The sequence below is a fragment of the Xenopus tropicalis genome, chromosome 5 (genome assembly GCF_000004195.4).
Source record: "Xenopus tropicalis strain Nigerian chromosome 5, UCB_Xtro_10.0, whole genome shotgun sequence".
NCBI lineage: Eukaryota > Metazoa > Chordata > Amphibia > Anura > Pipidae > Xenopus > Xenopus tropicalis.
This window is the reverse complement of record NC_030681.2, coordinates 20,367,785-20,394,003: the sequence shown is the minus strand read 5'-3', so window position 1 is coordinate 20,394,003 and position 26,219 is coordinate 20,367,785. Positions and strand designations below refer to the sequence as shown.

The following is a 26,219-nucleotide window of genomic DNA, read 5'->3' as shown; positions in this document are numbered from 1 at the left end:
GATTTGGATTCGGTTCGGCCAGGACCATGGATTCGGGCGAAACCGAATCCTTAAAAAAAGTCTGGATTCGGCTGAATTCTGAACCGAATCCGGGATTCCGTGCATCCCTACAAATTAACAATAGCAATAAAATTGTAGCCACGTAGAACAACAGTTGTTGGGCCAGTGACCCCCAGTTTGAAAGCTTGAAAGAGTCAAGGCAAACAACTCAAAAACTAGAATAAAAAATGAAGACAGATTGGAACGGTTTCAAGATTTGGCAATTCTATAACATATAGGTGAACTACCCCTTTAAGAGCAATATATAATATGCAAGAGCTGGGTCCCACCCTGGAAAAAGGACCTGTAAGACAATGTCTATAATCCTGGAAAGCATAAAAATCAACACGGAAAAGTAAACGTGGCGTGTCAGCTGTAGGCTCAGTTTCTTTTGTTGGTTTTGCTTTAGCACACAAGAAAACACGGCTTTTAACCTTGTCAAAATAGGGGCAGCCGCCCATGACCTAGAATCTATTAGGTGTGAGTGGCTGACTGACTCTTAAAAAGCCAGAAAAACCAACCGGTTCCGTAAAATGAACAATATCAGCGGTCACGCCAACTTCCCTCTCTAACAGTGAGAAGCAGTATCGTATTCTCATGAAACTCTAACATGTTTGTCCTTTAGCGACTCTCCTGATAGTTTGGACACTGAAGTTTCAATAGGCATAAGTGGTCACACAACACCGAGCGGCTCTGAGACACAATGGGTATTCACTTTACTTCTGTAACATTAATAGTCTCATACAACCGAAAGCACCTGGCGCTTTGACCTGTTTTCGGATCACTGATTAGTAACCTTACGGTGAGCTCTCTCGTTTCATCGCAAACACTTCCCTGCATACATTTTTCAGCGGAAACCAATTCAATCAGTCGGCACGAAAACAACATTACAATCATTTTAAAAGGGGTATGAAAAATAAAAAATTGGGGGGTTAAAGGTTGGCAAGTGATACTATAACTCATGGGGTCCCAAACCTTTTTTACTAGTAAGTCACAGTCAAATGTAAAAAGACTTGGAGAGCAACACAAGCACCATAAAAGTTCATGGAGGAGCCAAATAAGGGCTGTGATTGGGTATTAGGGGCCTCTATGCACACTATCAGCTTACAGGGGCTTTATTTGGTAGGAAATCTTGTTTTTATTTAACCAAAACTTGCCCCCAAGTCAGGAATTCAAAAATAACTACCTGGTTTGGGGGCACTGAGAGCAACATCCAAGAGGTTGGGGAGCAACATGTTGCTCCAGAGCCAGTGGTTGGGGATCACTATAACTGAACCCACATCTTCCCCAAAGTAAGACAAAGCTCAAAAATTCAGCTTAATTATAGGCAAGGCTCTCCATGAACATGACAAAGACAGCACAGTTGTACCTACATGCCCGATCCTATCCCTTAACTTCATGTTGCAACTGAAACCTGAAGGATTGTCCAAATCCCTATAAATGAATTTACTTCAGCCAGTGTCCTTTGACTAAAGGTTGACGCTGACATAGATTTCCTGACATTAAAGATGGCCCTAAAAGCACTTTATACAGGGGCGTAACTACAAAGGTAGAAGAGGGCCCAGGAGTGTATAGGGCCCCACATGGCCCTAAATAATGAGCAACTTCAATATATCTTGGTAGAACAGGACAACCTACAAATGTTTAGGGGCCCTAAAATGAATTGGCTGCGGAGCCCAGTTCTATAGGAACATATTCTATCGCCTGCAGTAAGAACGTGCATTTGTAAACACATTCTGATACCACAGGATAGTTCTGTAAAGCTTAACTGCCAAACCCAGCCTATTGGTATGTTCTGACCTTGGAATGTAGGTTTATACTGAAACTCCTCTACCTTTTAGTTACCTAAGGGATCTAACCTTTCACACCTACTGCAACTACTCCCTTCTTCCCTGAAGCAACTTGTAGTTCCAGACTACACATATAATGTTACTCAGTCCTCTTTCTCCCACTGTTTCCCTCAGGCCTGGAACAACCAGTTTCACCATTTGAATATAGTAGGATTAATGTTGTTTTCCACTGTATGGCATTTGCTTAAATTCAAGCAAAAACATGCATAAAATCATGAGAAAACTGTACAATTTAATATATAATTATGGATTTATTATAACGATGCACTGCCAGTTTTTCTTTGCTTATTTGATCTGGTTCCCCTTGGCTCACAACCCAGGCTAATGCCATTGTTTGCAAGTGCGTGGGTACCGGAAGCTGACCCAAGGTCTGGGCCAATGTGCATGCTCCTGGTTGCCGATCACTGAGACCAACATTGGGAACAGAGCTGATTAGCCCAAGATGGCTGTGGCCAACACCGCTGAGGAAGTCGGGAAAGATGTCAGTGATGAGGTGAGGGACAGGGAGGGACAGTGAGGCCTGTGCATTGGGGCTAAAAGGAAAAGTTCACTATGGAGGCTTCACTTCTGCAAATGCCCTTAAATAACCTATATTAATGCTGAGCAACCAATGACCTGCCCCCTAGCTGTTGTTAAACAACAATTTTTCACCCCCCCCCCCAACACACCAGTATAAAGGATGAAGATAAGAGGGTTATTTATGTTTTCCCTGGGCAGAAGTGCAGGAGAACTAAAGGGTACAAGAAGGGACACATTGCACCTGTTTTTTGCACTTTGCACACTGCCCTTTAGGCTGCCACCTAGTCCCTGGATATATTAAATCCCCATCTTGCATGGCTTAGAAGAGATTCATATACAGGTATAGGATCCCTTATCCGGAAAACCGTTATCCAGAAAGCTCTGAATTACAGAAAGCCTGTCTCCCATAGACTCCATTTTAATCAAATAATTCAGAATTTTAAAACTGATTTCTCTTTAGAAATAAAACAGTACCTTGTAATTGATCCCAACTAAGATATAATTACCCCTTATTGGGGGCAGAACAGCCCTATTGGGTTTATTTAATGGTTAAATGATTCCCTTTTCTCTGTAATAATAAAACAGTACCTTGTAATTGATCCCAACTAAGATATAATTCCCCCTTATTGGGGGCAGAACAGCCCTATTGGGTTTATTTAATGGTTAAATGATTCCCTTTTCTCTGTAATAATAAAACAGTACCTGTACTTGATCCCAACTAAGATATAATTACCCCTTATTGGGGGCAGAACAGCCCTATTGGGTTTATTTAATGGTTAAATGATTCCCTTTTCTCTGTAATAATAAAACAGTACCTGTACTTGATCCCAACTAAGATATAAATAATCCTTATTGGATGCAAAACAATCCTATTGGGTTTAATTAATGTTTTATTGATTTTTTACTAGACTTAAGCTGCCCATACACGCAATGTCGCCAAGCGAGCGGATCTTCACCTGATATCCCCCAAATTCTAATGGCAGCAATGGGGCAGTCGGTTCGGGGACCGCATCAACGAGCGATGCAGTCCCCGATCCGACTGGATTTTCTAACCTGGCCGATCGATATCTGCCCAATTTCAGGCCAGATATCGGTCGGCCAGGCCCCATGTTTCTTCCCCTACACGGGCTGATAAGCAGCCGAGTCAGTCCAAGGGACCGATATCGGCAGCTACTGTCGGCCCATGTATGGGGACCTTTAAGGTATGGAGTCCAAATTAAGGAAATCCGGAATACCCTTGGTCCCGAGCATGCTGGATAACGGGTCCTATACCTGTACTGTAGATTCATGCTGCAGGCTGCACTGGTTTCTGCGCTGTTCCCAATGACAGACATACCCCTATAGTCATACCCCAGCTATAACTCTACACTAAAAACACAAAGCTGAATCGGTTATGGCAGAAACAAGCGCCCCACGCTGTTGCACTAACCCACTGAGGGAATTGACATTTTTTTATCTAGATTACGTTCATTACGTGTAAAATAAGTGCGTGTTCTAAAAATAATCTCTTTCTATTAGCATCCAATCAATGCAACAATGGCAGCCGCAGCTGCAGCCTCCCCAGCGCTCCTGCCGGGAGTGAAGCTGGGAACCTACAAACTTACCAGGCTGTGCATAATTTTCCCTCCATCTGGATTCACTGCCAGCGCCTCATCATACAATTGCTTAGCCTCCTCCAAGCAGCCTTTCATCTCGGCGAGCCTCCCACGCATGTACAGCACAGTGTGTGATGTGGGGAATAGGCTGCCTGCCTCATGGAGACAGAACCCCGCTTCCTTCAGCTCTTGCTGCTCCATGAAAAGCTCCGCTAGGGAAATTAAAGGCAACAAATGTACAATTAACAGCTCGGTCGTTACATTTCTTTCCAGTCGCTGGCCTTTAATTGCAAACCCCCCCCCCCCAAGGTCCAATGTAGGGAAATAATGACTGGCCAGCGAGGCCCACTATATTATCTCTGATTGTTATCACTGTGTGTCCCATATGGCCCACTTTAATCCCACACCTTTATAATGGTTTAATACTGGCAGAGGAGTACATCAGTGTCCCAATGGGATAAAAACAATAATTGGTTTTAGTGCCATTAAGCATAGGCTGACAACAAGCAAAGGCTTCTGGGTATTGGTATGTAAATAAGAAAATTCATCCATTCTACATTAACTCCCCTTTAGGCCATACTGTATATATATATATATAACTATATATAAGTATAAATGGTGATAATAATATTATGATAATATATAAATATATACAGGTATCGGATCCCTTATCCGGAAACCCATTATCCAGAAAGCTCCGAATTGCCCGTCTCCCATAGACTCCATTTTAATCAAATAATACAGAATTTTAAAACTGATTTCATTTTTCTCTGTAATAATAAAACAGTACCTTGTAATTGATCCCAACTAAGATATAATTACCCCTTATTGGGGGCAGAACAGTCCTATTGGGTTTATTTCATGGTTAAATGATTCCCTTTTCTCTGTAATAATAAAACAGTACCTGTACTTGATCCCAACTAAGATATAATTACCCCTTATTGGGGCAGAACAACCCTATTGGGTTTATTTAATGGTTAAATGATTCCCTTTTCTCTGTAATAATAAAACAGTACCTGTACTTGATCCCAACTAAGATATAATTACCCCTTATTGGGGGCAGAACAGCCCTATTGGGTTTATTTAATGGTTAAGTGATTCCCTTTTCTCTGTAATAATAAAACAGTACCTTGTACTTGATCCCAACTAAGATATAATTACCCCTTATTGGGGGCAGAACAGCCCTATTGGGTTTATTTAATGGTTAAATGATTCCCTTTTCTCTGTAATAATAAAACAGTACCTGTACTTGATCCCAACTAAGATAAATTTACCCCTTATTGGGGGCAGAACAGTCCTATTGGGTTTATTTAATGGTTAAATGATTCCCTTTTCTCTGTAATAATAAAACAGTACCTGTACTTGATCCCAACTAAGATATAATTACCCCTTATTGGGGCAGAACAGCCCTATTGGGTTTATTTAATGGTTAAATGATTCCCTTTACTCTGTAATAATAAAACAGTACCTGTACTTGATCCCAACTAAGATATAATTAATCCTTATTGGATGCAAAACAATTCTATTTGGTTTAATTAATGTTTTATTGATTTTTTAGTAGACTTAAGGTATGGAGATCCTAATTACAGAAAGACCCCTTATCTGGAATACCGCTGGTCTCAAGCATTCTGGATAACGGGTCCTATACCTGTATAATAATATCTAAAAATGCTTATATTACATACAAGGGGTGTCTAACCCAGGAATTGAATGGAACAGACCCTTTGTGTATCTAACTTTGGGCGCAATGGTGGGGTAATTAGTAATTGGGTAATTCTTTAATTGGTGGGGCCGAGCCCAAGGCTGGTTTTAGGGTAAGACACCTTGGAGAAAAGTGAGATTGTAATAAATGTACAAATGACATATTATACAATAAGTAATATACATTATGTGATGATTATTAGATATTTGCAATATGTCCAACATGCAGTCTTTCAGCTGCAACTCCCAGGAACACTAAACAAAACCCCCACTGATTTCATTTATTTCCAGCTTGTTTTCATGACCCTACTAGAGCCTTCCTTTCTTTCTCTAGCTTTGGCCCAGAATTGCCATTTGGTTGGTATTTTACTGCACTTGTCAGTAGAAACAAGACCCAATGTTATTGGATAGGGGAGAAATTATGTGTTTTAAGATATATTTTCCCTTCACCCACCTTCATATAAAATCAGTATTTTCAGGCCATTTAAAGCCCCCAGGGCCAACGCAGGAAGCTTGGGGCACTATCAAAGGGGCTACAGGAAAGATGCTGGTATTTGAAGTTCTATAACAACTGGGGGGCATATTCTGGACATTCCTGAAGAATATACTTATAGGTAACAATTTGTCACCCATTATACATGATCTTTGAGATATCTTTTTAAATCCTATGGGGGCATTTGATTGCTGGGGACCTAGCCCAAAAAAACAGCCAGGGGCTGCTGTAACTCACTTACCAGACAGCAGCCCTGTTCAGATTCAGGTATGCCTTAAGGTCCCCATACACGGGCCGATAGAAGCTGCCGATATGGGTTCCTTGGACCGACTCGGCAGCTTATCGGCCCGTGTAGGGGCAGAAACGATCGGACTGCCCGACCGATATCTGGCCTGAAATTGGACAGATATCGGTCGGCCAGGTTAGAAAATCCCGTCAGATCGGGGACCGCATCGGCTCGTTGATGCGGCCCCCGAACCGACTGCCCCATTGCCGCTTGCAGAATTCCCCAGGGCCAAACGATCGAATTCACCGACATGCCTCCCCGATATCGCCACCCGTAGGTGGGGATATCGGGTGAAGATCCGCTCGCTTGGCGACATCGCCAAGCGAGCGGATCTGCCGGTGTATGGCCACCTTTAGTTTCTGGCTGCCACTTGGTTGGCCCATATCCTGCTGCAAACTGCAGTGCACCACCCTGATCAATCAGGTCAACAGTCATTTGGGCCACAAACAAAGGGAAAAAAATACAGATTCAATCACCACTGTAAGGCTGTAGTTCAACTTTTTTCAAGAAAACTCAAATGATGCTCATTCCTTGTCTTTTGAATTTCATCGATGTTAATGACCATTTCAGTGTTATTCATGACTCATATATGGACTTTTAGTTTCTATTTTCTGGACATGTGTGGGGTAGAGCATCCATTATAATGACGGAAATAACTTTCCCTGCCTACAAAAGCATTCTAAATAACAGTGATAATAATTTCTTCCCAGATGAGCAGCTGGGATTAACCTAATGATTTTAAACCTTATTATCCAAGATGTATCATTTGTCTATATTTGAATTGCATTTGTAATTTGCTCTTGTTTGTTTACTCATTCCTCATTCACCATTTATATATATATATATATATATATATATATATACTGTATATATATATATATATATATATATATATGTGTGTGTATGTATATAAAAATGAGGAAATGGTGCTGTATATTTCTGTTGAGGTCACTGATGGTATTTTTAGAGTGGAAAAGTAATAAATTCAACCACAATTGCTCAGTAGCAATGATAATATCTTGCTACTGACTTCCTGTTACAAAAAGAATAATCTGATGTTCTTGTCACAGCTCCCATAGACAGGGTAATGGTGACAGATCCCCTAACACAATAATGGTCATTTTTTAGTGACAAAAAAAAGAAATGTAATTCCGCTATAAAATCAGAGGATGCTGGGAGTTGTAGTTCTCTCATTTAAGCTGGGACCACCAGCATCTTGGTTCTGTCAATCAAAGACACAGACTCAGCATGCTCCTTTATTATTAATGTAGATTAAAGAGGAGCACGGGGGTGTTAGAAGAAGACCATATGATTTGTATTGCACTGTGTGGCAATATCTCCCAACTGCCTTTTCTTAGCCAGTGTGACCAATTAGCAATTTATTGCTCAATAGACAATGCATGAAGTCTAGTAGATATCCCTGAATCTCTCCGTAGGGAACACTCACTAACTCTCTTTAAGAAAAAGCTCAGCTGTTACCTTCTGGGGCACTAAGACATTATTTTGCCCAGTCCTGCGCTTAAGGGCAAATGCCCCTACCTGGTGCACTCTTACCTTCCAATTGTGCCTGTATGTTACCCAACCACTTAGATTGTAAGCTCTACGGGACAGGGACCTCCTTCCTACTGTGTCTCATACCTCATGGCACTTATTCCCTGTGTATTTATACTTATTTATTGTATTTATTATAACACTTGTCCTCCCTGTGTGTAATTTTGTATTCTGTAAGATTGTACAGCGCTGAGTACCCTTGTGGCGCTTTATACACAAAGTTATACATATTTGATACATATATCATATATATGATATGATATTGCACTCTTCATGAATTATTAGTTTAATCATATCAATTATAGGAATTATCATCTTTATTAAGTTTCCATTGAAATTGTCTTGTATGTAATTTTTAACCCGATGGGTGGATTGGTTTGTCCGTTCACTCTTTTTGATGTTTTCACTGATGTTAATCATTTGTCAATTATCATTGATTACTGTTGTTAGCTATTTAATCCTTCTTCCCAACTTGTGTGTTTAGCCTATGACTAAGTGCGCACGCGCACGAAACGCGTTAGGCATTTGTATTTTAATGGACTAATAAAGATGAGATTTTAACTCAGAAGGTTCGGAGTGCTTGGAAGCTTTTCTTCGTCCATAAAAGTTATACATACATACATATATATACCTAGGGCAGGGATCCACAACCTTTTGTGTGAGCCACATTCAAATGTAGAAAATGTTGGAGAGCAAAACAGACAAGCAAAAAGTTCCTGGGGGTTCCAATTATGAACTGTGATTGGCTATTTGGTAGCCCCTATGTGGACTGGCAGCCTATAGGAGGCTCTGTTCGGCAGTACACCTGTTAATGCCTCCAAAATTTGCCACTGGGAGCAACATCCAAGGGGTTGGGGAGCAACATGATTCTCGCAAACCACTGGTTGGAGATCACTTACCTAGTGTGTCACTACTAACCTCCTTGGTAGACTTATTATGATTGGTTGTTTGAGATCTTACTGCAAGCAGCCACTTAAGCTGCTAATACATTTAAAGAACCACTAGTTTGGCAACCTCACCAAATGAGTGAATTTTTGCCTGATTTGGCCACCCAAGTGTGAGGGTAAATCAGGTTGATCGTACTAGGACTTTCAGGGATCTGATGGGCGAGACCCATATCAACAAGCCAATGCAGTTCTTGACCCAAGTGCATCTTCAAACGTGTATGATATCAAGCTGGGCAGGTCTCCAGAAGGCCCCATACAGGAATTGATAAGTTGTCGATCTGAAAGGGCTGATTCAGCTGTTTTTATTGGCCAGTGTATAGCCACATTTAAATTGTTGAACTGTAAGACCCCAACCTACCATGTTCTCTATGAATCCTATCATGGCCAGTCAGGACTGGAACTAGGGGTAGGCAGAAGGGGCACCTGCCTATGGCGCAACTTACCCCTATTTCCATGTCCGCACACCCCCCTCCAGCAGCCCCGCTGCCCCCCCCCCCGCGGACCTGTGGCCAGGACTGGGAGAGGTCTATTTATGGGGGAATATACAGAGAAGGTACTTAGACAGCACCAAATAGTATATGGTAATAGTAAGAGGTCATCTAGGCCCATGGTAGAAATAAGAAAAAGCTATTGGGAATTCTGCCAGGCTGGGGCCAACTAGGTCCTGGGCCCACACAAAGAGATCCTCTGACAGGTCAGTCCAACCCAGTAAATATCTAAAAGTTATAATTGTGTAGGAATCTGTTACATCTGCTCAGTACATACACCAGGGATGTCTCTCTGCCTGTTGCTGATCTGCAGTTTCCAACAGCCAAAGGCTCTTTCAATATGGTTTTACTACCCAGCAAGTACATAGATCTAGTTTGCACCATAATGACTGTGGAAAGCTTCCAATTACTTCATGTGCAGGGCTAATACTTCCCCTTCCTTCACAGTTCACTTGCCACTAATAAACACGTACATACACACGCTAGACAACATTGAGGTTTAGAAGTCTGTAATCTGATTTAGGAATTAAAGGGCCAGTATAAAACTTTTGGACCCCCCCAAATAAGTACAGGTATTGGATCCCTTATCCGGAAACCCGTTATCCAGAAAGCTCCGAATTACGGAAAGGCCATCTCCCATAGACTCCATTATAAGCAAATAATTTTAATTTTTAAAAATGATTCCCTTTTTCTCTGTAATTATAAAACAGAACCTTTTACTTGATCCCAACTAAGATACAATTAATCCTCATTGGAGGCAAAAAAAAGCCTATTGGTTTTATTCAATATTTATTTGATTTTTAGAAGATTTAAGTTATGGAGATCCAAATTATGGAAAGATCCCTTATCCGGAAAACCCCAGGTCCCGAGCATTCTGGATAACAGGTCCCATACCTGTACCTTATAATGCAGGGCAAAATTTAAAAAAAATGGCCTTACGTGTTCTGCTGAGTGTACTCTTAGGTGAAATAAAGATCTTTTGGGTAATGTAATAAAAGGCACTAAGTTTGCCCAGGAGCAGTAACCCATAGCAACCAATCAGCTGGTAGCATTTACTGGTTTACCCATTTACAAACATCTTATTGGTTGCTATGGGTTACTGCTCCTGGGCAAATGTAGTGCCTTTTTATTACATATGGGGGATTGACAGTAATGTATTGGTTCACTATTCTATGGGTGTAGACATTAGTCTATTTTATTGGGCTTTTGCAGCTGTCATCCTGGTTAACAAGGGAATTAGAGAGGCCAGGTAAGATCTAAACAACTAATTATATATGGACTGGCAAACCAAGCCAGAATTGAGTGATATCCAGCTGGTACCTTAGTGAACAAATATTACAATGTATTACTCAAAGTTCTGTTTAGCTGTAAATAGGTTTATACTATTATAAATGGTTTCCATAAAACACACCCGATAATGCCTTAGTCTCCCAGTATATCAGCATGAATATAAATATCCGGCACCATTAGCACATGTGCTTAAATCATGCCATGGCCCTTCACACAGAACTGCAAATCAGATGACATTCACCATATATTATTGGCAGTAATTATATTATATGTCATAGCAGAGATCTTTATTTTCACCTAACTTGTGATGAACTGTATGAAAAGAGATTGGAAGCTAAGTAGGACAGATTTGAAATCAGCATTCTGCCTGCTCTTTAAATTATGCTGCAGGCGCTGCTAATGCAGGTATTCTGAGTCTGGAAAGCCTCCTGCAACAGCTTGCTTGATAAAAAATAAGCATTTTATTTGCCCATTTTACTGGCAAAGAGGGAACACTAAGAACTGTGAGGGGACATCATCTGCAGTAGGGGGGCCCGGGGCATAACAGGCTTTGAGGGTCCAATAATTGTATAGGCTAGAACCAAGACATTATTGCCACTACTACAAGCATCAAATCACACCACTACACCTACCATGCCAGAGCCACAGTCCCTTCCCAGAGACTATTATCCCCCCACTGCTACTATAGGCACCATCTCTCCCTACTATACCTGCTATCCCACAGCCCCAGTCCCTTCCCAGAGGCTATTATCCCCCCACTGCTACTATAGGCACCATCTCTCCCTACTATACCTGCTATCCCACAGTCCCAGTCCCTTCCCAGAGGCTATTATCCCCCCACTGCTACTATAGGCACCATCTATCCCTACTATACCTGCTATCCCACAGCCACAGTCCCTTCCCAGAGGCTATTATCTCCCCACTGCTACTATAGGCACCATCTCTCCCTACTATACCTGCTATCCCACAGCCACAGTCCCTTCCCAGAGGCTATTATCCCACTGCTACTATAGGCACCATCTCTCCCTACTATACCTGCTATCCCACAGCCCCAGTCCCTTCCCAGAGGCTATTATTCCCCACTGCTACTATAGGCACCATCTCTCCCTACTATACCTGCTATCCCACAGCCCCAGTCCCTTCCCAGAGGCTATTATCCCCCACTGCTACTATAGGCACCATCTCTCCCTACTATACCTGCTATCCCCCAGCCCCAGTCCCTTCCCAGAGGCTATTATCCCCCACTGCTACTATAGGCACCATCTCTCCCTACTATACCTGCTATCCCACAGCCCCAGTCCCTTCCCAGAGGCTATTATCCCACTGCTACTATAGGCACCATCTCTCTCTACTATACCTGCTATCCCAAAGCCCCAGTCCCTTCCCAGAGGCTATTATCCCCCCACTGCTACTATAGGCACCATCTCTCCCTACTATACCTACTATCCCACAGCCCCAGTCCCTTCCCAGAGGCTATTATCCCCCCCACTGCTACTATAGGCACCATCTCTCCCTACTATACCTGCTATCCCACAGTCCCAGTCCCTTCCCAGAGGCTATTATCCCCCCACTGCTACTATAGGCACCATCTCTCCCTACTATACCTGCTATCCCACAGCCCCAGTCCCTTCCCAGAGGCTATTATCCCCCCCACTGCTACTATAGGCACCATCTCTCCCTACTATACCTGCTATCCCACAGTCCCAGTCCCTTCCCAGAGGCTATTATCCCCCCACTGCTACTATAGGCACCATCTCTCCCTACTATACCTGCTGTCCCACAGCCACACCCCCTTCCCAGAGGCCATTTGCTCATTGCTGTTGCTACTGAGTGGAGGTGCTCTGAGGAGTTGTGACTTTCTCCCAGGCCCGGCTGGGTCTGGGGGTTAGTTTTTGTGGGTATTTTTTCTTTGTTTTTTGCTGTTTTTCCCTGCTCAATGGGGAAGAAAGCGATTAAACCGTTTAGCCGGGTAGTGAAAACCCGTTTGAGAAGCAGCAAGAAGGCCACTGGGTCCAACATTGTGGTGACAGTGGAGCGCACTGCAGAGGGCAATGTTTCCTGCTCTCTTAAAGGGAAGGAAAAGAAAAGCAAAAGCTGTTCCCAAAGCGGCATGGAGAGTGACTCTGAGGACCTGGGCGCCGGTGTTGGAGTAACTGCAGGGAGCTGCGGAGCTACAACAGAGGCAGACCAGGAGGTGAGAGGAGAGTCTGATGACTGCAAAATGGCTGCTGGCAGTGAGGAGCTTGGAAGCCATATGGCCCTGGAAGTTCCAGAAAGTGCTCTGACCAACCAGGAGATGGCTGCTGCCTGTGAGGAACATGGAAGCTGTGTGGCCCTAAAAGTTGCAGAAAGCGCTTGGAGTGACCAGGAAATGGCTGCTGCTTGTGAGGTGCATGGAAGCCGTGTGGCCCTGGAGAGTGAACAGGTAATGGCTGCCGGGCCCCTGGGGAAGGCTGGGGAAGTGCACAAAGGTACTGAGACTGTAATACAGTATGATACAATTATTAATGCTTTGAAGGAGCTGCGGTGTTTGGAGGAGAAGCAAAACAATTTAAACAGAGACATTGACAGACTGATAAAAAATCAGAAGTTGCTGAGAGGAGAGAGGAGAACTCAGTACATCAGGGAGTTGGCTTTCCTCAATAAGGAGCTGGAAGAGACTGAAATTAACATTAAAGACATTCTGGCTGTTATAGAGCCATGGAAGGAGCTGTATGACAACAAACAGAGATTTGAGCAGATGAAGGAGGGCAATGTGACTGCTGAGAGACTGCTAAAAGTTGCTGAACTGCTCAAAGAGACTGAAGTTTCAAAAACTTTTACTGAATGTAGCGTTGCTACTAACATTGTGCATAGTAACGGTCTTTCCCATACTGATAGTGTGTGTGCAGCTGCCGTGAGTGGGGTGAGTGCTGGGGGCAGTGTGGGGCAAGCAGCTGAGAGTGGTGCAGCTGAGGTGCAGGTGATTGCAGGTAATGCAATGTGTGTGAGTGAGGGGGGAGGGGAAGGAAAAAATGTTGTTTATTCTGCTGGGGAAAGCAATGTGCATGGGGGGACTGAGAGTGTTGCTGGGGCTGCGGGGGGCAGTGTTTGGGAGGGAAGGAGATTCTTTGCACGTGAGCAGGATGAGGAGTTTGATGATGAGTTTGATAAGAGGAAAAATGTTGTGAAAATTAAGTGGGAGAAAGAGAGGGAGGATTTCCCGGGGCGCAGGTTTGTGGGCAGAAACATTATTAAACAGTTGCTGGGTTTTACCCCACAGGATGTTTATGCCTTGCTGAGTGTCACAGACACAGAGTTTGATTTAAGCTATAAGTTATCCCAAGGGTTAGAGGAGTTCTGGAGGCGGTACCATCTGAGTAAAGAGGCCAAGGAGTGGGAGGGGTTTAGGGTAATACCGGTGTCCAAACCCGAAACCAAACTGGTCACCATTATCATGAAGAGAGAGACAGTGCATGAGCAGGACATCCTCATATGGCTCCGGCGCCAGCGCACTGTCCTATCCCCCCTGGAGCCGGTGTTTGATGAGTAGGGATTCTGGGTAGGGGGGTATAAAGTCCAAGTGAAACTGCATGTGGATCAGAATGTTCAGAAACATCTCCCAAATTCCTTTTTCATTGGGAAAGCAAGGGGTGTTTGTTTCTATGTGGGCCAGCCCAGGCTATGCTATAAATGTGGGTCCAACAGGCATTATGCTGTAAAGTGCAACATACAGAAATGTGCTTTGTGTGGGGAGACTGGGCACCCAAGCAAGGAGTGTGTAAAGGCCATAAAGTGTAACCTGTGTATGCAATCCGGCCATGCTTATAGGGCCTGCCCCGACGCCTGGCGCAACATTAGGAAGGCTTGTCCCAATCTGGAAAAAGTAATGAGTACCCCAATGCCAGGGGAGAACTTGCCTCAGACTGAGGGAAGGGGGGAGGAGAGGGCAGGTGGGGCAAGAGAGACAGACAGGGGGCGCCCAACAGAGGTGAGAGGGAAAGAGGGGGAGAACAAACAGGCAAAGGCACAGGCAGCGGTACAGGCAGCCCAAGAGGAGGGAGGCGGAGGGGATGGTTGGATAGTGGTGGGCAGCAAATCTAATAAAGCTAAGGAGGCTCAGTGCCCAGGTGTAATTACCCTCCCAACTGAAAATAGGTTTGTTTTGCCAGGAGGGAAGTCGTGGGGGGATATAGCAGAGGAACAGGTAGAGTTGGAGAGAATGGAGGAGGAGGAGGAGGAGAGGGAGAAAAGGGAAAGTCTCTCATCTGATATCATCTCCAGCAGGAAGAAGAGCAAAAGGGAAGGGGCTCAGGGGGCAGAAAAGGAGTCACTGAAGGAAGGGGATTTGGGGGAGCAAGATGTGATGGAGAGTCAGGGGGCAGGTGTGCGGGTACAGGTTAAACGGTCTGCTGGGAAATGTTTGGACAATTCTCAAAAAAAGAAACATAAAGATGCCTCTTGATATGTGTTTTATAATGATCTGTAAGAAATAAGATGCTTTGCAGGAAGGTATGTTTTGTTTTTGATGTAATATTGATTTATATGTTTTTTTTTTTGTTTGTTTTTTGCTTGATTGAAATGTAATTATTGTTTTATTGTATTTGTTAAATATATTTTAATAAAATTCTCTCCCTACTATACCTACTATCCCACAGCCCCAGTCCCTTCCCAGAGGCTATTATCCCCCCCACTGCTACTATAGGCACCATCTCTCCCTACTATACCTGCTATCCCACAGCCCCAGTCCCTTCCCAGAGGCTATTATCCCCCCACTGCTACTATAGGCACCATCTCTCCCTACTATACCTGCTATCCCACAGCCCCAGTCCCTTCCCAGAGGCTATTATCCCCCCACTGTTACTATAGGCACCATCTCTCCCTACTATACCTGCTATCCCACAGCCCCAGTCCCTTCCCAGAGGCTATTATCCCCCCACTGCTACTATAGGCACCATCTCTCCCTACTATACCTGCTATCCCACAGCCACAGTCCCTTCCCAGAGGCTATTATCCCCCCACTGCTACTATAGGCACCATCTCTCCCTACTATACCTGCTATCCCAGAGCCACAGTCCCTTCCCAGAGGCTGTTATCCCACTGCTACTATAGGCATCATCTCTCCCTACTTGCTATCCCACAGCCCCAGTCCCTTCCCAGAGTCTATTATCCCCCCACTGCTACTATAGGCACCATCTCTCCCTACTATACCTGCTATCCCACAGCCCCAGTCCCTTCCCAGAGTCTATTATCCCCCCACTGCTACTATAGGCACCATCTCTCCCTACTATACCTGCTATCCCACAGCCACAGTCCCTTCCCAGAGGCTATTATCCCACTGCTACTATAAGCACCATCTCTCCCTATTATACCTGCTATCCCACAGCCACAGTCCCTTCCCAGAGGCTATTATTCCCCACTGCTACTATAGGCACCATCTCTCCCTACTATACCTGCTATCCCACAGCCCCAGTCCCTTCCCAGAGACTATTACCCCCCCCCTGCTACTATAGGCACCATCTCTCCCTACTATACCTGCTATCCCACAGCCCCAGTCACTTCCCAGAGGCTATTATCCCCCCATTGCTACTATAGGCACCATCTCTCCCTACTATACCTGCTATCCCACAGCCCCAGTCCCTTCCCAGAGGCTATTATCCCCCCACTGTTACTATAGGCACCATCTCTCCCTACTATACCTGCTATCCCACAGCCCCAGTCCCTTCCCGGAGGCTATTATCCCCCCACTGCTCTTATAGGAATCATCTCTCCTTAATAAATAATACATAAATTTGATCTCTTTCAGAACAGAATTTATCTCTGTGACATGAGCTACAATAAGCTGCAATTGAACTTTGATGAATCTAGGCCTGTAGGGCTCATTTCTTGCTTCCCATAGCCATTACCGTAGATGGATTGACTTCCCCTGACAGTTTCAGCCTCTTACTGATATTCTTGCTGTTGGAATGCAGTGTGCATGGGGGAACATTGTATTAAAAGTGTTCAATCCATCCATTATCTAAATATCTTCTTCTAACAGTCAATTCCTGCTCATTATATTTATCTGCATGCACTGATTATCTTATGTAATTATACCAAATTGCTCCTCTGCTTGCTTCTAGGTGTCCAACCTAACATCAATATATGTTAGAGAGATGCCTACAATTACTATGGCTTCCATACTGCTTGAGAGCTCCACTGACCCCTTTGTATGACATAAACATTGCATTATCTGTCCCCCATACACGTAATATAGAGAAGAATAAGCCCACCGTAGGCTGGACAGCACTGGGCTGGAGTAACAGAATAAATACTACCAATGCCCCAAGAAGTCAAATGGTTACTGCACTCTGAGTCGCAATCAGCCAGTTATTGTGTACACTTTACATACACTTTACAATGTCAAATCCCTTCTTATTTATAAAGAATTTCACCAGCACAAATATTTAGCAAATACACATGATAAATGTCATGAGTTCCACATTAAACTTCTACAGAATGCAATCTATAGCTTTGTTATTCATTATTTCTGTCATTTGAATGAATTTCCCCATTCACTCTCCAGAATTCTATGGAGCATTAGATTTACAGAAAGGAAAAATAACCACTGAATTATGGTATTTCGCAAATAGTTGAATATTGTTCAAGGGGCCAGAAAATCCAACATCACCGATTTCTCAAAGGAACTCTGCATATTGCACTGAGACAAAGGGGCTAGCTAATATTTCAAACCAGATAGAATCCACAGTATCCCAATGTGATTTGGCTCAGCCCTATATACATTATATTCTCTTTTTAACCATATAGTAGAGAATAAGAAAACATAATATTGTAGGAATAATCTCCATGTAAAATACTATGCTGGAGTTTGGGGTACCCTGAAGACTTTAGTTTCCTAAAATTGCTAGGCAGAGTATCTCTGGCGCCACCTATTGCTGAGCAATGCATTTTCCAATGATTTTAATAAAATTCAAAAAATGCAGCCATTGCTGGCACTCAAACTCTGCCTCTTGTGTGAGTATCCTGCAGGCATTTAAGAACTGATAACTAGGCAGTGTTATGCGGAAGAAAACAATTAGGGGGTAATAAAATAGATGGGGCAAAGTTTGCTACAGTTCTAGTAAAGGAGATTGCTTGCTATGTGTTACTAGCCCTGGGAACCCTTTGTGCTGTATGTAATGGAAAAGTAACTCGATTTCCTCCACCCATGGTATTATTCTTGCTTAAGATGTCATTGTTTTAGGTTGGCTTCATTATCATCTTCCATAACCCTCCTTTTGTGTTATAATCCCCTAAGAAAAAGCCAGTGAGATGTACAGCAAGCCAATAAATATGGTATGACATCAACTGGTACATAATTAGTTAATCAAGGCTTTTACCAATAGGCACCATACAACTACAGTATTGGGGTCCAGATACACCCAAACAATAAGAATAAGTATGCTAGAATATTCAAGGGTAAAACCCTATCCCGTGTGGATCAATGCTCCATCACTCTCTATTCCTTCCCACCAATGCAACACTGCAGTTTTTTGTTGAGGTCACCGACACACAATCAATCATATTTACTGCAAGCGGGAAAAAACATTCAATTACAGCTCATAAGTCAGATTTTAAAACCTTACTGGCTCTTTGCACTTGAGGATATATGTATTTGCCATGGATCTGATTAAGTGAAGAGTTATAGAGCTTGCACTTACCTGCTAGTAGCCAGATATGTTCTAGGGTTACCCACTGCTGCATCGGCCCCTGCCTCTGTGTGCTGCTGTGCATGGTTATTTCCGACATGGCCTGTTCCAAGCGCGACGCGGCAATGGAGGAAGCCCGCTGGGAACCTACACAAAGACAGGTTATCAATGCAGACTTTTTGTTAAGAAATTATCTTAATGTGTAATTTGTCATTTGTGATACCCTGTCCTTTTGCAATGATACAATAAACCCTGAACAAGATTCAATGGCTGCAGTTTTGCTCCATGGAGTGTCCCTTTTAATCAAAGGCTATCATGTCCAACATTTGGCCAGGGCCTCCTTTAGCTTAAGGATACAAGCAAATGAAAACACTGCTGGATACACCATTCACTTATACTTCCAAGAGCACTTATGGCATTAAATCTTGCTCTAACTGATCTCCAAGCTGGGTTTTCTTGCACAGAAAATAGGCATTTTACCCATATCTGTTTCTAACTGGATATCAGTTGCTCTCAGTGCCCCCAAACCAGGGAGTTATTTTTGAATTCCTGACTTGGGGGCAAGTTTTGGTTGAATAAAAACAAGATTTCCTACCAAATAAAGCCCCTGTAAACTGATAGGGTGCATAGAGGCCCCTAATAGCCAATCACAGCCCTTATTTGGCACCTCCATGAACTTTTATGGTGCTTGTGTTTCTCTACAAGTCTTTTTACATTTGATTGTAGCTCACAAGTAAGAAAGGTTGGGGATCGCTGCTATATTATGCAGGCAGGGGACTCAGTTATATATGCACCACAAGCTAGCACCACCCCGACATCTGAAGCTGAGCACTATATGCTAAGGACAAGCTCACTACACTGAACTGGCACTGTATGCTAAGGGCAAGCTCACTATACTGAATTGGCACTATATGCTAAGGACAAGCTCACTACACTGAATTGGCACTGTATGCTAAGGACAAGCTCACTATACTGAATTGGCACTGTATGCTAAGGGCAAGCTCACTATACTGAATTGGCACTATATGCTAAGGACAAGCTCACTACACTGAATTGGCACTGTATGCTAAGGACAAGCTCACTATACTGAATTGGCACTGTATGCTAAGGGCAAGCTCACTATACTGAATTGGCACTGTATGCTAAGGACAAGCTCACTATACTGAATTGGCACTATATGCTAAGGACAAGCTCACTATACTGAATTGGCACTATATGCTAAGGACAAGCTCACTACACTGAATTGGCACTGTATGCTAAGGACAAGCTCACTATACTGAATTGGCACTGTATGCTAAGGACAAGCTCACTATACTGAATTGGCACTGTATGCTAAGGACAAGCTCACTATACTGAATTGGCACTGTATGCTAAGGACAAGCTCACTATACTGAATTGGCACTGTATGCTAAGGACAAGCTCACTATACTGAATTGGCACTGTATGCTAAGGACAAGCTCACTATACTGAATTGGCACTATATGCTAAGGACAAGCTCACTACACTGAATTGGCACTGTATGCTAAGGACAAGCTCACTATACTGAATTGGCACTGTATGCTAAGGACAAGCTCACTATACTGAATTGGCACTGTATGCTAAGGGCAAGCTCACTACACTGAATTGGCACTGTATGCTAAGGACAAGCTCACTATACTGAATTGGCACTGTATGCTAAGGACAAGCTCACTATACTGAATTGGCACTGTATGCTAAGGGCAAGCTCACTACACTGAATTGGCACTGTATGCTAAGGACAAGCTCACTATACTGAATTGGCACTATATGCTAAGGACAAGCTCACTATACTGAATTGGCACTGTATGCTAAGGACAAGCTCACTATACTGAATTGGCACTGTATGCTAAGGACAAGCTCACTATACTGAATTGGCACTGTATGCTAAGGACAAGCTCACTACACTGAATTGGCACTGTATGCTAAGGACAAGCTCACTATACTGAATTGGCACTGTATGCTAAGGGCAAGCTCACTATACTGAATTGGCACTGTATGCTAAGGACAAGCTCACTATACTGAATTGGCACTGTATGCTAAGGGCAAGCTCACTACACTGAATTGGCACTGTATGCTAAGGACAAGCTCACTATACTGAATTGGCACTGTATGCTAAGGGCAAGCTCACTACACTGAATTGGCACTGTATGCTAAGGACAAGCTCACTATACTGAATTGGCACTATATGCTAAGGACAAGCTCACTATACTGAATTGGCACTGTATGCTAAGGACAAGCTCACTACACTGAATTGGCACTGTATGCTAAGGACAAGCTCACTATACTGAATTGGCACTATATGCTAAGGACAAGCTCACTACACTGAATTGGCACTGTATGCTAAGGACAAGCTCACTATACTGAATTGGCACTGTATGCTAAGGACAAGCTCACTACACTGAATTGGCACTGTATGCTAAGGACAAGCTCACTATACTGAATTGGCACTGTATGCTAAGGACAAGCTCACTACACTGAATTGGCACTGTATGCTAAGGAAAAGCTCACTATACTGAATTGGCACTGTATGCTAAGGACAAGCTCACTACACTGAATTGGCACTGTATGCTAAGGACAAGCTCACTATACTGAATTGGCACTGTATCCTAAGGACAAGCTCACTATACTGAATTGGCACTGTATGCTAAGGACAAGCTCACTATACTGAATTGGCACTGTATGCTAAGGACAAGCTCACTATACTGAATTGGCACTGTATCCTAAGGACAAGCTCACTATACTGAATTGGCACTGTATGCTAAGGACAAGCTCACTATACTGAATTGGCACTGTATGCTAAGGACAAGCTCACTATACTGAATTGGCACTGTATGCTAAGGACAAGCTCACTATACTGAATTGGCACTGTATCCTAAGGACAAGCTCACTATACTGAATTGGCACTGTATGCTAAGGACAAGCTCACTATACTGAATTGGCACTGTATGCTAAGGACAAGCTCACTATACTGAATTGGCACTGTATGCTAAGGACAAGCTCACTATACTGAATTGGCACTGTATGCTAAGGACAAGCTCACTATACTGAATTGGCACTATATGCTAAGGACAAGCTCACTATACTGAATTGGCACTGTATGCTAAGGACAAGCTCACTACACTGAATTGTATGGAGCTGGCATCCACCCAGTTCTGTCAAGCCAAGCCATTCACACTAACTGTCACTTAGAGCAGTGGCAGGCCCCGTTGGTGGCATTTTACTTCTCTTTCAGCTGCAGCAGAATTGTGTCAATGGGGGAGATCTTGGATCATTTCTCTACAGACACTGGGTTTCGACACGCTATGTAAGTGCAGTACAGTCACACCAAATGTCAAGCATAATATTGCTGGGGAGTCACGCCGGCCTTGCTTAGAACCATGACAGCTCTGACTGACACTGCTTTCTGCAGAGCCGCAGGCAACACACGCCAAAGCTGCCATGCGTGCCACAAGACAAACACATATTCTTTATTCATTAAAAGGTGAATTATACAATTAGTTTTGTTAGAACCACTCATGGTGGCACATAAATGATTTTTATTCTGATTTTTTTTGTCTTAAAATATTTTCCTCCTTTTTGACAACATTTTTGTTAGAAAAGCTTAACTACCCCTCTGTATATTATTATGAACTCCTAGTGTTTGCACTGTAAAGCAATCAAAGAACAGTGACAGACAGTACTGGGTCAGTCTTGCACGAAACTGGGAGAGGCAGCACCATGGGAAGGTGAAAGTTATGTTGTTACCTTGATAAAATACACAAGAGCCATGAATATCCTGAAAATCATACCCTTATATATGTACCCAGTGATGCCATCAGTTTTAATCATGCCTAGTGAGGTAAGCTGTGTTACATGAACCACTAAGTTATTTGTATTATAATAATGTAAATATAATAATTGTAAAATAGAAGCATATTAGGAATCACCTCTGAGTTCCACAACCTGTATAAAAGCACTGGGCCTTTGGCATCATGCTTCTATACGGTCATGGAACCCTTAGGGGCACACAAAAGCACAAACGCTCAGAGCGTATTTTCGCTGATTTTTTCGGGCGCCCGCACGACTTTTTTGTACGCCGCACTACTTTCTCGGACGTCGCACGACTTTTTCGGACGTTTGCACGAAAAAATCGAAAAGGTTTTACCGCTGTTTACAATTGTTCGGTACGAAAATGTTGTGACTTTCGGATCGCCAATACGATATTATCGTGACTAACGATTTTTTTCGTAAGCATTTTCGGGATATTTGCGATCTTCAGAAATTTTCGTTTCCAATCCGATTTTTTCCCATTCGTGATTGGGATTCGTGGGTTAGTAAATGTGCCCCTTAGGTGACTTATAATATCCTTACATTTTACAACAGGGGGTACTTAATTCATTATATAGTACACAAGAGCCATGAATATCCTAAAAATTCTATCCCTTTATAGGTACTTATGATGTCATTAGCTATAATCGGCGCCTAGTGAGTTAATGAAATTTGTGTGTTATAATAATGTGCCCCCTGTTGTAAAATATTAGTATATTAGAGGTCAAATGATTAAGGAAATCTCAAATATTTTTCTTTCCCTTCCTTACCCTAATGTGCATCTGCAAATTTGGGACTTGGCCAAATCCTCTGCCAAAAATTCAGGAATCAGCCTAATCCCAAAAAATGTAAATTCTGAACACCCCTACTTGAAATGGCCTTTATTTATACAATAGGAGGGTACACTATGCCCCATATAATGCACAATATTCTTGAATACATTATATGAACTAATAAATGGTGCTTAGTGATGTCATTGGTCTTAATTGGTATTTTGTTACAGTATGTCAACTTCAGCATTAAAAGACCAATGTAAACTGTTTTGTAATATATAAGGACATTAGAAATCATTAGTTCCATGACCTGTGTTTTTGTGCTTTTATATGTCCAATAAACTCCTTGGTAACTCTAATATCCTTATATTAAACAACAGGGGGTACATTATAGACCCTATGTAAAGCTCTAAAAACATAGATATTTGAAACTGACTTTAAGGGGTGACAAACCAACTAAAGAAGCAAATGAGGCAACTTTAGGTGATGCAAAAAGGGGCGACTGCACTGGGCCATGCACATAGCGAAGCACTGTAAAGCAAAAATTGTAGGTATATCTACATGGAGTAGCAAGATGGAAACAGCAGAGCAAGATGGCGGAACCAGAGCTAGATGGCAGAACTAGAGCTAAATGGTGGAACTAGAGCTAGACCACAGAACTAGAGCAAGATGGTGAAACTAGAGCTAGATCACGGAACTAGAGCAAGATGGCAGAACCAGAGATAGATGGTGGAACTAGAGCAAGATGGCGGAACCAGAGATAGATGGTGGAACTAGAGCAAGATGGCAGAACCAGAGATAGATGGTGGAACTAGAGCAAGATGGCAGAACCAGAGATAGATGGTGGAACTAGAGCAAGATGGCAGAACCAGAGATAGATGGTGGAACTACAGCAAGATGGCAGAACCAGAGATAGATGGTGAAACTAGAGCAAGATGGCAGAACCAGAGATAGATGGTGGAACTAGAGCAAGATGGCAGAACCAGAGATAGATGGTGGAACTACAGCAAGATGGCAGAACCAGAGATAGATGGTGAAACTAGAGCAAGATGGCAGAACCAGAGATAGATGGTGGAACTAGAGCAAGATGGCAGAACCAGAGATAGATGGTGGAACTAGAGCAAGATGACAGAACCAGAGATAGATGGTGGAACTAGAGCAAGATGGCAGAACCAGAGATAGATGGTGGAACTAGAGCAAGATGGCAGAACCAGAGATAGATGGTGGAACTAGAGCAAGATGGCGGAACCAGAGATAGATGGTGGAACTAGAGCAAGATGGCGGAACCAGAGATAGATGGCGGACCTAGAGCTAGATGGCGGAACCAGAGATAGATGGCGGACCTAGAGCTAGATGGTGGAACTAGAGCTAGACCACGGAACTAGAGCAAGATGGTGGAACCAGAGATAGATGACGGAACCAGAGCTAGATGGCAATAGTAACATTTTATAAGAGGGTTGTTAAACTTGTGGTCCTTCAGTTGTCACCAACGGTGTGGTCCAACTAGCAGCACCCACAAACAGATAAAAGCTTGTGGGGTATTATGAGATGTAGTTTAACAATAGCTGACTGCCTATATCCAAGCATGATAACTTTATATAAAAAATGCAAGCTGGTTTGCCCATTTCTAAAGATAGCCCTAAATACCAATGTGATCCAGATGATTTTTTAAGTAAGTAACATAATAAATTCAGAGTGTGGAAACAAACTGTGGTTAGTGACATTTAATAGAGTTCCTAATGCTGCAAAGCATAAATAACTGTCTCATACAAAATGATACATTTGCTCACCAAAGCCACTGGTTTTTATCATTTTCCTAGGAATAGCCGTGCATAATGTTTGCTGCTGTTCAGTCTCCAGTATATATGGAAGTTATAGTAGAAAAGGGCAAATGTTAAATATTTAGCCTGTTCCATCCCAACTGGAAAACATTGGAAAACAAACTAAACTCTGATTTGGGGGAATATGGATTTGATTCCTAAGATGCTTGGTTTACCCAGCATCCCCAGTGCTTTTTCTTTTATTCTCACAGCACACAGAGGGTACCATGTGCCCCACATACAGTATATTTAGTATTCCGTATACATGTGAGCCACACTCAGTTGTAAAGAGTGTTGGTAAGCCACACTCAGCATGATAACAGTGTTGGTGAGTCACACAAGCATAAGAAAGTTTAATAAGGATGTAAAAACTAAAAGTGGCCATACAGGGGCAGATTTCAGCTGGCAATTTGTGTCCTTCAGACCGATTCGGCAGCTTATCTGCCCATACTGATTTCTGGCCTAAAATTGGTAGATCTCGATCAGGCAGGGTTGATTTTTCCATCGGATCGGGCACCGCATTGGCTCGTTGATGTGGTCGTCAGTTTGACAGCCCATATACCAATCATTTGAATTTGATTGTTAGTCCTATATCGCCCACCTTAGGTGGGCATATCAGGAGATGATCCTCTCGTTTGGTGACCTCGCCAAACAAGCGTATCGCAATGTGTGTGGCCACCTTAAGTTTCTATGCTTCCAAAATTTGTCTCTGAGCCAGAGATTTAATAATGAGCACCTACTTTGAGGCCCCTGGGAGCAACATTAAAGAGGTAGTAAGCAAGATGTTGCTCACAAGCCACTGGTTGGGGATCACTGATTTAAACCATATGCTTGTTCCACCCAAACTGCACTTCTTTAATCTTTGTTTAATCAAATGAAATATGGTGGTTGGTCTTGGTATCTTGCTAGAACAGAATGAAGAGTATATTATTTGAGTCTGCTAAAAAAACGAACTTTGGACCAAAATTCAACTTTCAGGAGGAAAATGAACCCAAACACAAGCTCAGTATGACACTGGCTCAAGAATAAATAGTTGATGATACTGTATTGGCCCAGTCGAACTTCAGCCCCTATCACATCTATCACTAACACTGGGAGCAATTTCATCAGAAGCCAATAAACCTGCCTGTATGTTTTTGGGGTCTGGACAAAAACCAGGGTATTGCATAGAAAAACCTTGGTACTAATTTCATGACTAATTATCTTGCACTTGACTCTTTGTCCTCTTCAGCCTCCCTTCCCTGTTCTCTTTCCACCTGGACTCTATTTCTTAGATCTCTCTTTCCTTTGATCGCTGCCCAAAAAGCCCTTAGCAACAAATACAGCATAAAAGGGACAAGCCAATCAGTTATATTGTTAGTTTTAGTCATAAATA

The 26,219-nt window shown here is 42.9% G+C and overlaps 1 protein-coding gene across 1 annotated transcript in view; it reads right to left on the bottom strand.

Moving 5' to 3' along the window:
• Window positions 1-26,219, bottom strand: part of ttc7a (tetratricopeptide repeat domain 7A) — a 232,863-nt gene that overhangs the window by 37,410 nt on the left and 169,234 nt on the right. Inside the window, exons 18-19 of the mRNA XM_031902470.1 lie at window positions 18,439-18,573; window positions 4,013-4,215 (exon numbers count right to left, since the gene is read on the bottom strand). Of these exons, the coding sequence (XP_031758330.1) occupies window positions 4,013-4,215; window positions 18,439-18,573 (338 nt within the window). The remainder of the gene's footprint in view (window positions 1-4,012; window positions 4,216-18,438; window positions 18,574-26,219) is intronic.